Genomic DNA, 15,050 nt, shown 5'->3' with positions numbered 1-15,050 from the left:
CCAAACCCACCTGGAGGCTGGGGGTGATGCCTCAGGCAGTGCCAAATGCCAGCTGCCCTCTGGCCCAAGCAGGAGCTGATCTGCCCAGAGGCACTCTCTGACTGGTGGGAGGCTCATTTATGGCTGGTTTCTTTAGCTCCCTCTCCCCCAGATGCCTGCAGCCCTGATTTCAGAGCTGGTGCTTCCCCTGCTCAGGATGCACCTGCCTCTCCTCAGCCTGCAAGGACAGCACAGGAGCTCTCTGCCAGAGCAGGGTTCACAAGCACGCAGATACCCAGCCTCTGCACCTGGCTGTGCTCCAGTGACCCTGCACTGTACTGGTATTTGAAGTATTGCAGGTGTCCAGATCCCCCTCACCACTCGGGAATGAATGGGAGAAGGCATTTGGAGCTTCCCTGAGTGAAGTGCCCAGCCAGAAAGGCATTTTTGGAATTAGCACTCAGATCTAGGAAAACAATTCCACGGGTGCCTTACCTGCTTTGGGCTTTAACCTCTCTCTGATTGCAATTATTGTCAAACAGTGACTTTTATACAGACATTGAGTGTCTCATAATCCCCTTGTTTAAGGTGAGAACATGAAACAAGTGTGCCAAGATGAAAAAAGTTAAATCTGCTTTCCCAGCTCGGGCTGGAGAGAAAGCAATGGGCTACCACACATCCAGCCAGCAGAACAGCATGCAGAGGAAAATGGTTCTTCTTTGCAGGTGATTATTGGTCCTTCCTCAAACCCAAGCACAAAATTCTTGTGGATCATTCACTCTGGCACAGCCTTTCCTTCTCCCTGTCCAGAGCAGTGATCCAATGACAGCCCCATCTCTGCAGCAGACATAAAAAAAAATTCCTGCTTCTTTGGGAGGTGGAGGAGGCAAGTTCTTTGGTATTTCTCAATCAGGAGAAATCATTTGCTTTCTAAAAAGAGCCCTGTGTGGGGAACGGAGGGCTCTTGTTTATTTGTAGGTGGTGTTTCATGCTCAGGAGCCACGGAGCACATCCCTGTTTGTTGTGGATGCAGGCTCCAAGGAGCTGCTGTGTGTGTGCCCTGTGCCACAGGTGAACAGGCTCAGATATCCATCTACCCAAGGTCATTGAAAAATTGCATTCTGGCAAGTTCTGTAAAAGCAGGTCAGCGCCTGGGGGAGAGGGAGCTCCCCACCAGCACAGGCTGTGCTGCTGCCAGAGCACTCCCAGGACTGCTCCACGAATGCCACGTGACAAGGACAGCACACAGGTGCCCCACAACCTGCCACTCCTCAAGTCCAAGCTTCCAATTATTTTCTTTTTCCTATTTTCCTGCTGGGCTGATAAACACGGGAAGAGATCTGGTTACAGAGATGAAGCGTGCCTTTTTAATTTGTGTTTGTCTTTAAAATGTTGCCTGGTTACTCCCTAAGCTATCATCAAACACTTAGCACTGCGAGAGTGACTTGCAACAAACACCTCTGCCCAGAGCCAGCGGAAGAGTGACAGGCACAAGTTTGCTTGCTGGGCACCCAGAAGGGCAAATGTGCCCTGACACACTTCTGGGCACCACGAGAGTTCTGGTTATCCCACATTTCACCTCCATGGGCAGCTCACTCCCTCCTCAGTGCAGTTCCCAAAGCCAGGGCAGCCTGCAGGAATAAAGCAGCATTGTGCCCCCAGTGACCCATCCAATGCTCCAGGGAACCTTCCAGGAAGCAGGACACTCGCTAATAACATACAAAGTTGATATTTCAAGTTTCAACACCTACATTTCACCACGTTAAAAGTGTTCAAAGCTTTAAAGAAGCTGAACCTGCACGTGCCCAAAGCATCTGATGTGGCACGTCCAGCAGCGTGGATATTCTCAGCTCAGTCAGAGAGAAAAAGAGAAAGATTTTTCCCAGGCTTAGCCTGGCAGAAATCCTTCTCTTCTTCTCTCTGCCTGAACTGAGAACATCCACACAGCAGTGCTCTGGGAGCTGGGCAGTGTCACTGTCAGGTTACCCTCCTCAGCAGGGTTCAGGTGACTGAAGCATGGAAACACCACAGCTATCTCCAAGAAAGGTGAGCAGGATCATTGCACTATCCTTCCAAAAGCTGAAAGGAACCTCTGGAAGTGAGAAACTCTCAAGGACACTTCAGGAGAAGCCATCTCTCTTGGTGCACCTTCAGAATGCATTTATTTTTTTCTTCTTGCCTTGTCATCATCAGCTCATTCATATATTGGTTGGTTTTTACATCCAGTTCTTATTTCTTTGAAACAGTCAAGCAATGAACATGCAGAAATCCTCATTCTTTCTCCTAAAAGGTGTAACATTAATTAATACCAGAGGGAAAGATCAAGTTCAGATGCAGCCTACTCCTCATGGGTATCCAGAAGTTTTAAGTCCTAGAATAATAAGACTTATCAGCCTTGCTCCATCAGTGCTCAGACACTTTTCTCTCAGTGAAACTGCTCAGACATCACTCCGTGGAGAATTACATCAGCCCTCTCCCTGCAGCCCAGCTTCAAAGGCCGATCCAGCAGGGCTGCTTTAAATCACTCAGCAGTTGCCAGCCCTGGGTGTTCACCTGGTATTTCCCACACACCCTGATGCAGGACAGACACGGGCAGTGTCTGCTGCACCTCCTCTGCTGCCCGAGAACTGCCAGCTCCAGCTGCCACCGACCCTTCTGACCAACCTGCCTCTCACTGCAGGGACCTCCAGGGCTGCAGCAAAAACAGGAAAACACCTCTTCACTCCGGGCTGGAGCACTGATGTAAACACTCTAGGTGTCCCTGCTATCTGTGAAGTTAAAGTAACAACAGCTTTTATTAAAAAGATAAAAAAAAAGTGGTTCTATCCCTTCCTCTGGAAGGTCTGAGATAAATCACAAGAGCCACGCTCCGGGTTTGCTGCTGGCTGAGCACATTAAGTTAAAAATTAGCAGTGATACATGGCAGAGGTCACCCAAAGCCCAGTCCTGGCTTACCCTGCCACTCGTTACAGTGACCCACAGCACTGAGACAGGGATTGATTTCTGCATGTCTGCAGCACACGAGGTGACCACGCTCGTTATTCCCTCACCCAGCCCAGCCTGGGAGGACTCGGCCAAGCTGTGAATTGGGACTATTTTAGAAATCACGAGTGAGGCATTTGCAACATTAGCTTGAAATTCCCCAAATTCCTGAGGAGCAAAGTGTGACTGCTCAGCCTGCCAGCCAGGGCTGAGTCAGCAGCAGAGCACAGAACAAACAGGACTCTGTCCCCACCACACACCAGCACTGAGAACTGGCACTCTGTTTTACTTTTTAGCCCTGATTAAGTTAGAAGAACCTCAAATACGGTTTCGTTTTCACTATCAGTTCACTCCCTTCATTAATGATCACTAAGAGAAGCTTTAGTAGAATTAGTTCAGAAATTACAGCAGAGCTGCTGTGTTTGTGAACAGCAGCTCATAGGTAAGGTGCTGCTCACCTAATTCAATCACAAATCACAAATCCAAGCAGCTCTGGGGTGACTGAGCCAGCCTTTTCAAACAGGAGCTGCTGTAATTCAGGAGAGCAGCAGAGCACACGAGGCAGCTTCAGGCTGGAGAACATCAGGGGAAGCTCCCTGGGCTGGGCGAGTGCTCCTGATGCCCACAGTGCCAAGCTTGGGGCCAGGCACAGCTTGTGAGCCCAGCTCAGTGCCCAGGCCAAGGGCTGCAGCTGCCAGGAGGGTTTCAGCAGCTCAGCTGAAGGGCAGTGGCAATCCAGAGGGAAAAGCTGCCCTGGCCAGAGCTGCCAGGCCTTGCTCCCTGATGGCCACAGAGCCACGGGCACGCAGGGGAGCAGAACTCTGCCCCCCTACAGCCCTTCATTCACCAAGCTCCCAAGGAGCTCTCCCAGGAGGAATGAAAATGCACACAGGCCACCCCTACACTTACATTTCAGTCCTTATTTGCATTCTGCTGAGCAGTAACCTAAGATTAGCAGGAGCTGGCCAGCCACAGGCTGGACGAGGTTTATTTGGACTGCAGAGCACTCAGCGCAGCAGTGGTTTCCATCCTCCATCAATCCTGCTCAAGTTGTTCTATTCCCACGTAGAATGATGTTGTTTAGACAAAGATTACGCTGTCCACTGAGACAATGATCCAAGGAGGCCCTTTAGGTTTAAGATCTGCAGTGTAAGCTCACTCGTTTAACTTCTGCTCTTCTCCCTTCCAAACAAACAATCAAGCACAAACCACTTAACAGGGGCTGGCAGCTTTCACTCCACTGACTCCTTCCCAAGCTGTCTGGTCATGCCTGAGCTGCACGAGTTTGGAGAGATGGCAAGTGTGCCAGCAGTGCCACAGCAGTGTCCAGGCACACACAGGGCACAGAGCAAGGCCAGCCACGGGCACTCGTGCCAGCCACCAAATCCTCCTGCAGTTTCCTGCTCCAGGTATTCCTGCTCATGTATTCCTCACCCAGGCTTTAAGCCCCCACTAGATCCTGAGGCACAGACTTATCACAGTTTAGCTCTGCTGTTAAAAAATTTGTTTCTTTTTGCTGTTTTGGATATGTTATCTGCAAATTTCACATAATGACTCTGTTCCTGCATAGGAAGAGATGGGTGGAGGAGGTTCCCTATTCCCTCTGCCACTTCAGATTCAGACTTCTGTTACATCTGACCTGAATTGTCATTTCCTTACTGAGCAATTTTGCTCATTCTGGTTGTTCTTCCAATGTCTCCTGTTCCATTTCCTCTTTGCCCAAAGCAGGGCAGCCCAGGGCTGTGCAGAGTGCAGATTAAATCACAGAATGGCTTGGGCTGGAAGGAACTTTAGAGATCATTCAGTCCCACCCTTGCCATGGCAGGGACACCTCCCACTGTCCCAGCTGCTCCCAGCCCTGTCCAGCCTGGCTTTGGGCACTGCCAGGGATCCAGGGGCAGACCCAGCTGCCAGGGGCTCCCACCCTCCCAGGGGACAATTCCTTCCTAATATTTAACTTACCTTCTGCTTTGTCAGTTTAAATCCATTCCCCCATGTCCTGCCACTCCATCCCTTGTCCCTTTCTTGGAGCCCCTTGAGGCACTGGAAGGGGCTCTGAGGTCTCCCCAGAGCCTTCTCTTCTCCAGGCTGAGTAACTCCAGTTCTCAGAGCATCATCCTGGTGCCTCCCCTGGCCTGGCTCCAGCAGCTCCATGTCCTTCCCGAGCTTCCCTGTGTTTGTGCTTGGGATGTACTCTCAGCCTATATGTCCTACAACTATTCTATTATAGATTTATTAGAGGTACTATGAAGATAGAAAGAAAATGTGTCGAGTCTATGGTAAAAATGTTTCTTAGATTGTTCCCTTTTCCACTTCCTCCTCACATTCTCTCTGATTTACAACCACAGCTGCATTTGGGTGTCCCAGACTCTTCCTCCCTTCAGCTCCTGCTTAAGCATCAGCAGCTCCAGCATTACCAGGGGAATTGATCTTTCCCAAGAGAATTCATCTTTCCCAAGATGTCTATGCACAAAAAGCACAAACAGAGGAATGCAGGTTCCAGGGTTTGCAGCAGCAGCTCCCAAACCATAAAAAGCACAAAACAATGGGCAAGACTGACCAATCTTTAACCAGTTCTTTGCCCACATGAAGGCCTTTCCTCACACTGCTTACAACCCCCCTTGGCTTAGGATTGCTATCAAATTCCTTTTGGAAAGCTGATCATGAGTGCAGTGGTGCCCAGATTCTGAGCAGGACCCTCAGAGATGGCAGCAGCAGCTCACACCTGGCTGCTCTGCTGCCAAATGGTTTTGTGCAGCACAGTCCATCAGCCATTCCATCTCTGAGAGTAAGGAATTGGCTCTTGCACATTTTCTATCTTCAGCATTTTCTATTTACTAACCCTTCAGAGAATGATTTCCTGCTCTTTTCCTCAAATTTCCACAAGAGCTTCCCTGAGCAACTTCACAGCAAATATACATAAAGAGGTAGACACTTATTTTTTCCTGCTTTTCCTTCTCCACACCATCTGATGGTGGCTTTACCACCACTTTGAAAAAGCCCTAGAAGAGGATGAATTTGAATGCCCCAGGGAGATCAGAAAGCCATGAGCTTTTATTCACCTTCTTCTCTGAAACAGCTGCACAACTTTTAACTCTGAGTCCTTGAGGAAGGCTCCCAAAGTCTGCCAGGAATTCCTGAGCAAGTACCTGAGAGCATCAACCTGGACAGGTGAAAGGAGGCTGGAGATACACCAAATTTTGGTGGATACACCAAGAAATTGGCAATTGTGCTGCTGAGGTGATCCTGGGGTCCAAACAAGGAGCAGGACCAGCAGCCCTCACCTCTCCCCACTGGCTGAGGGATAAACCCTGCTCTGCTGCTCCCTTGCCAAAGGATAACACATTTAAGAGGGAGGGGGAGGGAAAAGAAGCTGCAGCAAGTGCTGGCAGTTATGGCATAGCTGCACCCTGAGCTCAGCAGCCCAGAGGAATGCAGGCAGGACTGACAAAACCCAGCTTTGTGCACAGCACGGCCCAGCCGGGCTCTCACGCTGCTCCCGAGATTAGAGCACATTGGAGGTTTTGTTCCATCAAGGCATCACTGCTTGTGCCTGTCATCTCCAGGCTTGGGCCAAGCAGGAGCAAATTATCCATTTCACAACTGCCTAGAAATAAAAGGAGTTTAATTTAAACTAAAGCTTCAGTGCAGGAGCAGGTGCTGACTGAGTAATCGCACAAAATGATTCATCTCATGAATGATTTCCCAAGTTGGATGTACTCAGTCTTGAATTCCTGTCTGTAGGCACAGGCACAGTTCAATTATAAGGCCAGCTTGCATAGCAAGTTTTAAAATTAAAGTCATCTCTGGCTGCTCAGAATATCAACCAAAAAAGCCCATGGAAGTGGCTCATGTATTGCAGCAGTGCACCTCAGAAGGGCACTGAGGAAACTAAAAATTCCTCATGTAACAATTGTCACCCCTGTCTCACTTGTAAATACAACAAAGTTACTGAAATTATGTAAAAAAAGATGCCAACTTCTAAGCAATGAAGCCTTAAGAAAGAGCTGTTCACTGTAAAGATCATCATTCCTAATTAAGTGCCCAACCTTGAGCTGAGCAATAAACAGGGATCCAGCCACATTTTGACACAGAGAAGGACAAAGGTCAGTAAAGAACTAAAACTTTTCCAACCCTAACAAAAAAAAAAAGTTGAAAATGCAGTTTCTAGAATTAGATTGTGTAAGCTCAGCTGAGCTTGTTACTGATGCCACTCACAGCTGGCCAAGCAAGGTGCAATAACTTCAACCCTGACAACTCCCAGCCCCTGAATCACACAGGTTTAATACCAAGAGACAGGACACAAAAGTGAGGGGAAGGAGATGAAATATTGCAAAACAAGTTCAGCTGACAGAAGTATTTATCATTTTACTTCAAATTCAAAAAGAATGAGGCAGGAGGCTGTTTGAGCATGATGGATTTCAGTTTTTTTCTACCTCATTTCTTGCTTCAAGAATGTCCCTGCACTCAGCCATGAAGACACTGCACGTGACACTCCTGGAGGTGTACAAGCAATCTGGATGTTAATGGTGTTGTCACCTGAGTATTTATATTCCACACCTGCCTGAGTGGACCAAGTGAAAGCCCAGAATTCTCAATGTAACAATAAAGGGACCTGTAAATCCCTCACATGGCATTTACCAAGTTCTGCTGGGATCATCATCCTGCACTTTGAAACTCGTTAAAAGCCCTTGGGGACCCTTTTGGGAAGTCAAGATGTAATGAAAATACCAAGAACATTAATGGCACATTTATCAGGTTCCATCTGCTCCTCACAACAGAGAACACCAACCATCACTCCCAACTCTTTCAGTCTCAGAGCAATTTTTCCCTCTCCCATTTGAAGATTTAATAGACCTTTAAAAGGAAAAAAAAATGGTCTTATTTTAGTTTCAATTCTTTTCTTCCATATCTGGGGGTGGATATGCCCCCAAGGGAGGAGTTAAATCAAGATTAACTACAAATATAGATCAATAAGATGTTTTTAAGAGAGAAGCACTGCACCTGTAGGCAGTTCTGGCTTCTCCAACACCAAGTGTTCCCTTCCCCTCTTAGGCTGTTTCCGATAAACCTTCTCTGCAACAGGATTAAAGGCAGGCCTAAAATATCAGTGCTAATTTGGTGCTCATCAAGATGTCCTCAGGGAAACAGGATAAAAAGGAGAGACTAAGCATAATTATACAAGAGTAATATTAATAGGCAAGCTGGGCTTTAGCAACAAAAAGTCAACAAGTTTTCCTTAATATTTCTCCCGAAACACTCGTGTGTCACTGAATAAAGAGGCACAATAAAACAAAGCCATACTTCCTCTAGAAATCCAGTGGGGAAATTGGAAGGGAAGAGGGAAAAGAGAAAGCCAACTGTGGAAAAAGCACTAGAGAAAAATTTGTGAGCGCTGCTTTTGCACTATCAAATCTCCCTTGCTGGTAAAGTATTGTCACAGCCCTATCGCCCTAGAAAATTCATTTTCTTAAAGAAAATCCTGCTCTGTGGCAAATTTACATGGCCCATAACTTTGAGCAGGACTGAAGAACACCAGCAAGGCTTGCAAGTCGTATAACCAAGCAGAATTAAGGTCAACATTGTCCCAGGGATTAGGACAGCAGTTCCTTATGATCATGTCAGCAATGCTCTGTGGGGCCAGCACCAGCCCTACCCCACTGCTGGGCTTTATTCCAGTCCATCACCCCTGGATATGGGTACTCCCTGCTTCACCTTCTCCTCAGGGAAATGAAGGGAAAGTGCAGGAGAAATCCACTAAACCACCTGTGAAGTAACACCCTACTACCACAGCACTTTGAAAAATAATTACTGGGGGAAAGAGAGGGGAAATCCAGTCTGCAAAGCTGAATTGCAGGTTATTATCTTCTGCGGTCAGGCACTGGGTAATGAGTCTTTTCCTGAAGAGAAATCCTGACTGGCATAACTAGAATGCAGCCCAGGACTTGCTTGTCCCAAACAAGAGCACCTTCAGCTCAGTCTTTAACACAACTGCTGCAGCAAAGGCAGCACCCAGCACTGCCTGAGCTTTGCTTTTCCCTGCAGAACCAGCCCCAAACCCCTGCTCCCTCACCACTGACCAGCTCATCTGCAGTGCTCAGCCACGGAGAACAATTCTGCAGGACTCAAGAACTCTACCAAGTGCTGGCTAGAACAATTCTGCACCTCCCAGAACCCGTGCTGTCTGCCTGGGGAATCCATTCCCCCCCTGAGCGGGGTCTCAGACCTGTGCTGTGTGCCAGAGCTCTTCCCCCACCCTCTGCCCCGTGTCTTTGGCAAGCACTGAGCCACATTTCCAGCCCATTCTTCCCTCCCCACAGGGCACAGGGAGGGCTGACCTGGGCAGCCAGGGGGGCAGGAGGTCCCCCCAAACAGGAAATTCTTCAGGGGGCCAAGAACAGAGCGGGGTTTGATGGCTGCAGTGCTTCCACACAGACTCTTCCCACCACAGCACTCATGGAGAACTGCAGGGATTCGTTTGTATCCCCAGTTTAGGAAAATTCAGAGTGCTCCAGGAATGTTTAAGACAAGGAATAACTATGGAGATGCACATGCACCAGTTCTGCTGACCAGAAAATCCTTTGCTTTCATAATCTAAATAAAAATCTCCATTTTCTTATTTAAGCACAAATATTAAGCATACAAAACCTCAGCAAAGCAGAAACTGGAAGCTGAGCTGTGACTCTCCATGCTCTGAATTAGAGGCATGAAAGCACTAAGAAACTGAGTAACACTTTACTCACTGTGCCCAATTCTCAGCACAGTGAAATTGTGGTTTCAGAAATCAGGTTGCTCAGAGTCACAGCTCAGGTCCAGGTATCCTGTTCATCACAGTAAACAGCTCACAAACACCTGGAAATGAGTAGTTTGTGATTAGCTGCAAGGAAAATAAACATGATTATACTGCACAAAATACCACTGAACAGGCCAGGAAAATCCAGCCAACCACTTTCATTAATCTAGATTAGTGGCCAGGATATTTCTATTAGGGGAAGCTCATATTCTCCAAAGGAATGGCATTCCTATGGTTTCAATTTCAGGTTTGAATCCTAATAATTAAACTTCAGATGTCAAATACTGGAAACACAGCAGCCACTCATATCAAAAGAAACCTATGGATGTGCTGCAGCAGCAGAAGCAGGACTTGCAATAATACTGGAAAAACTCCTCTCCCCAGCCCTCTCTGCCACCCCAGCTGTATCTCCCACAGCAGCTACGTGCACAGACACAGACAGGAACTGCACAACAACACTTTTACAAGCATGTGTCACTAACTTATCAGCAAAAGCATCCTGGCCAAGGATTCTGCTGCAAATAAATGCTTGCAGACACCTCTGATGATTAATCTGAAGCATTTTGATTAACCCAGCTAGTTCTTGGTTGGAGACGTATTTCTACCAGCCAAAACTTCCTGACATATTTTCTGTTTCATTGAAGACCGAGTGCTGACTAAAACACAAGGCAGAGCTAGAAGATGAAAGACATTTTGCACATTGTGTTAAATACTTGATAGGGAAAACCCATCCTCACCAAACCCCGGGCACACTCAGTAGCTGACCTTGTGTTGCCACTGATAACCAGAAAACAAACAGAATAATGTAATCATCTGCTGCTGTTAAGACAAATATTATTTGGTGCTCTAATGACTACAAAACCTTGGTTGTTGTAACTGCAAGTTTTATTTTCCTGGAGACAAAGTCGGTTCCCTGAAGTGTCTCTGCAGCACAGGAGCAGCAGGGTCAGTGCCAGAGCCCCCCACTCCACCCGACACAAACACTCCCTGCTCAGCCTCCCCAGCACTCATGCCTGTGCTGGAGTTTTTATTTACCCCTGCAACGCAGTTGTGCAGACAAATCACCAATGGGGAATTCACTAACTCCTGCAAATGCCTCCTAAAATAAACAGGGAGTGGCTCCATACAGGTGAAGGGCACCAGAAACACAGATTTGGTTACCCTTAAACAAGTTATTCCCCAAATAATGGATCCCATTGCATGGGTTCCATCTACACTCATTCCAAACTATGCCTTCATTAGTTCAGATGAGAACTCAGACTATCTAAACCAAAAAGAAAGCAAGCACAGAGAGATTCGGTACAAAATAAAAACCTCCACCATCAGAAGGAAAGAAAAGGGGACTGTAACCAAACCTACACCACCATGTGCATTTTTTTTTTTTTATTCCAGCTTCCAAAAATAGTATCATTTGTCCATGTAGCAGGATCTCCAGAGAGACAAATGAGTACCAGCAGGGTATGTGAGCAAATATATGGAGCACCCAGAGTGTGGTAACTGCTGACATTGACTTACTTTATTAGAGGACATTTGTCTCAAGGACATTTCAGTGTATTCTTGAGACCATTTCAAGAGGTGCTTTCAGATTGGGAAGCACTTAATCACAATCCACTTGAGACTGCTACAACAAACTCCTTAAAATAAATCTTAAGGTTTGCTCTGCTACTATTCCACATGCACTTATTAGGGCTCCTCTGATCTGAGCTGTTAGAAGCTGCTGTTCTGGTCAAGAAGTCAGAGTTTCTTTCACAAAAACAGAGTCCCAGGCATCCACTGGGAAGCAGAACAACTCTTGGTGGCCCCAATTTGCTGCTCTCCCCCTGCCTGTCCCTGCATCACCCCACTCTGCTGGCACAGCTCTCCTGAGGTGAAAGGACACTCACCAACCTGTAGTTGATTATTAAGCAGCCCTAAAGACAAAGTCACAATTCGAGAAACAAAGACTTGTGTGATGTATTTAAAGACATCAAGTGTCTAAAATAAACCAAAAGTTAACATTTAAATGGTTGGTTAAGCTGGCAGCAGAAACAGCTTTCCCTCAGTTTGTGTGAAGTGGGTCAAACAGATCTTCCCCTCCTTCCAGCCCATCCTCAGCTAGCAGAACACACAGCAAGGTGTGCAGAGCTGGCTCCTGGTTATACACACCTGGCTGCTGTCCCCACATCTTTAACAGCCCCCCAAACACGATTCAGTACTGGAATGAGCTGTGCTTCCAAAATACTGTGTCAGAAATGCAACTGTGCCAGTTCAACAGCACGTGCTCCTTTCTGTCACGTCAGATTCAGTTTTTGTGTTTGTCCAGCACAGCCTCAAAGCCAAAATTCAAACCATGAGCCCTCCATGAACTCACTCTATTCTAGTACAGACACACATCAGTTAGGAGAAAAAGAAAGAAATTCCTCCAGGTTAAGTATTTCCCTGACCTCTTTCTGAACTCAAACCCACCATCATTCCATTGTCACCTCGGATTATTTGCCAGCTGCCAAAACACCAACATTTTTATAGCTCTGCCTTTCCAATCCCACTCTTTTACTCTTCCTTCATCCACAGCCAGTGCACAACAACTTTGGACGTGCAACTTAGCTCTTTTATTTGAGGAACAAAGTATTTGTGACTCAACTCCCAGGGCAGCAATGGCCCAGCACAGCTGTGTTGGTGTCACCTTGCTGCTGCACCTCAGCCAGTCACACAAATCCCCCTTTTTAAAACTCTGATGGCACGGGGCTGGGTAAGGAAACCCCGAGCTGCAGGTACACTGAGGAGTTGCCAGGTAGCTGTGACAGCCCAGAGACTGCTCCTTACCTTGCAGCATGCACCTGTAGGCAGATTCTGATATCGCGTAAATGTGCGGTGGCATCTCGTGGCGCTTCTTCCCTCTGTACATCTCAATGATGTTCTCTGAATAAATTGGGAGGTTCTTGTAAGGATTTATGACTACACAGAACAGCCCTGAATAGGTCTGGAAAAAGAAAAAAAGAGCAAACATTTCTGTTAGTAAACAGTATTGAAATAAAGTTGTAAAGAACAGAAAGCCTTTTCACAGGTTCTAGAATATTTATCTTAAAACAAAATTGAGGTGCTTTTTGCAGAGCAACTCGAAGTACATGCTATATTCAAATTATTGGTTTCTAGTTCTCTTAAAAGGCTCTTTAATTACCTGCATAAAAAGTAATTTAAAGATAATAAGCGTAGGTAAATTTGAAGAGGAGTATCTGATCTCTTTCCCACAGACATTTAAATCTCTCTTCCGTTTGCCAAGTTCCAGCTTTATGGACACCTTTTGATGTTCAACTCCTTCAGTAAAATGTGCATTCCAAGTTATCTTCATTTTGAAGGAACTGATAATACCCACTGCTCTGGTAAATAAATTATCTGGATGAGGGAAGAGCCTATGTCAAACCACCATCATTTCTGCTGTCCTGCCACTGTCATGTGTCCGTCCCTCCTGCCCATCAGCCCTTCTCAGCCCACAGAGGGGTCATTCCCTCCCCTGCCCCAGCCCAGCTGAGGGACAGCCTGGCAGCCAGCCCTGCAGATGTTTCACACCCTCCTCGCAGAGCTGACACTCCACAGAAGTGGTCTAGCAGAGTACCAAGGAACCAGCACCAACTGGACACGGCTGATTTCATCGAGACCTTTCCATTCAGCCAAAATGCCTGCAGGGGCACAGGACTGAGCCCACACTGAAGCAATGCCCACGGGGCTGCACTTCCCCTGTGCAAGCAGCACAGCCTCCTGCAGTGACCTCCATCCCTGCTCCCCTGCAGTTATCCCTGAGCAAGTTATGGCAGAACATCCCTGGCAGGAGAAGGAGCACAGGCAGCCACGGACCCCGGGCTGGGAGGGAGGACAGATGAGCTGGCCTGGCTGGGGATCAGAGGCTGAGCTCTGACAGACACTGCTCCCTGCACACCCACAGCCCTCCCTCCCGGGTGCTCCCTGTCCAAGGAATCTGCTTGGCCCCAGCCCTTTCAGCAGCACAACTGACTGCTGTAAGAAAGCAGAATCTCTCCCTTCACCCTTATCCCCTCACACGCTTGGACAGGGTGTTCCTTTTGGTCACCACTGAAACTCCCATCTTTACCAGCTCAGGAAGGCAGCAACACAGGCCAGGTTTGGCAGAAATAGGAAGGATCTTTCTGAATGTCAGGAAAAAACAAGTTTCTTACCTTCGCAGGTTGAGAGGAGAAAAAGAATGGGGAGAATAAGCAGAAACCATTAACAGCTTTTAAGGGTTCAGAGAACTGAGATGGTCACTCAGGATATAACATTTGTCCATTTTAAAAAGTATTTCTGCTACAGTGGTATGAACACAGTTGCTGATGGTCCCAATCTGCCTTTTTTTTAAGTATAAAAGATTTTATTTGGAGGAAAAGGTGCCCCCCCTGTCCTTTCTACACCTCCACCAGCTTCTGGAAAGACAGGCAGAAGGTGTTCTCTGAACTGAGTCCAGGAGCACCATCAGCAAAGAAAAAGAACTTGGTTTGAAGCCAGGTATCCTGACATAGGGACATCTCATGTCCTTGCAGGAAAATGCTCCCTCTGCTTTGGTCAGATCTGCTGGATGATAACTGCAGGGCCCTACCATCTGAACAAGGTGTTTATTTCTCAAGAGAAAGGAAACACATCTTATCAGGGCAACTGAGCCAAGCATAAAGAACAACTTATCAGCCATTAACTGAACGGAACATGGGGCTGTTGGCAAGTGGGCAGTTCCTCCCCAGCCTCCTTTCCTACCACTGTCCCTCCTGCCAGCATCAGTGCTCTTGTCCTTCCTCACTGAGCTGGACACTGCTGCAGACAAATGTCAGACAGAACTGGCTGGGGACAGAAGCACTTCCCTGCCCCAACTCCCTCACGGTCCCTGGTGAGACCGGGAGGGAGGGAAGGCAGGACAGTTATTTTAACACCTTGGTGTAAGCACACAAGGAGCCAATTAACTGCTGAACAGTGGGCAGCCCTTCCCAGCACCCTCCCTGAGCTCAGCTGAGGTCACCCACATCCCTCTGCCACCACCAGCAGTGACATGCAGGCTCTGAGACCTGCCACAAGCCTGCCTCCCAGTCGAGGCTTCAGGTGAGGGTAACCAGAAGAGAGAACAAGTTTGCCAAGCCCGCCACAGAATCACAGCTCAGAAGCATGGAGCAGCACCTCCCTGGGTATTGTAAATGCAGGTGAACCCAGTGGGAAGGAATGCTGATGTCTGACTCCAGTCCAGAAGGATGAATGATTTCTTTATTATAACTATGCTAGAATACATTAATATACTATTTAAAGGAGATACTAACACTACAAA

At 47.4% G+C, this 15,050-nt stretch overlaps 1 protein-coding gene across 2 annotated transcripts in view; it reads right to left on the bottom strand.

Annotated features, from left to right (window-relative positions):
- MYH10 (myosin heavy chain 10) overlaps positions 1–15,050 on the bottom strand; it is an 86,218-nt gene that overhangs the window by 58,915 nt on the left and 12,253 nt on the right. For both annotated transcript variants that reach the window (XM_053994909.1, XM_053994908.1), the window contains exon 3: positions 12,557–12,713. In XM_053994909.1, coding sequence (XP_053850884.1) covers positions 12,557–12,713 — 157 coding nt within the window. The remainder of the gene's footprint in view (positions 1–12,556; positions 12,714–15,050) is intronic.

The sequence above is a fragment of the Vidua macroura genome, chromosome 19, assembly GCF_024509145.1.
Source record: "Vidua macroura isolate BioBank_ID:100142 chromosome 19, ASM2450914v1, whole genome shotgun sequence".
Lineage (NCBI taxonomy): Eukaryota > Metazoa > Chordata > Aves > Passeriformes > Viduidae > Vidua > Vidua macroura.
This window is presented reverse-complemented; position numbering and strand designations above follow the sequence as displayed.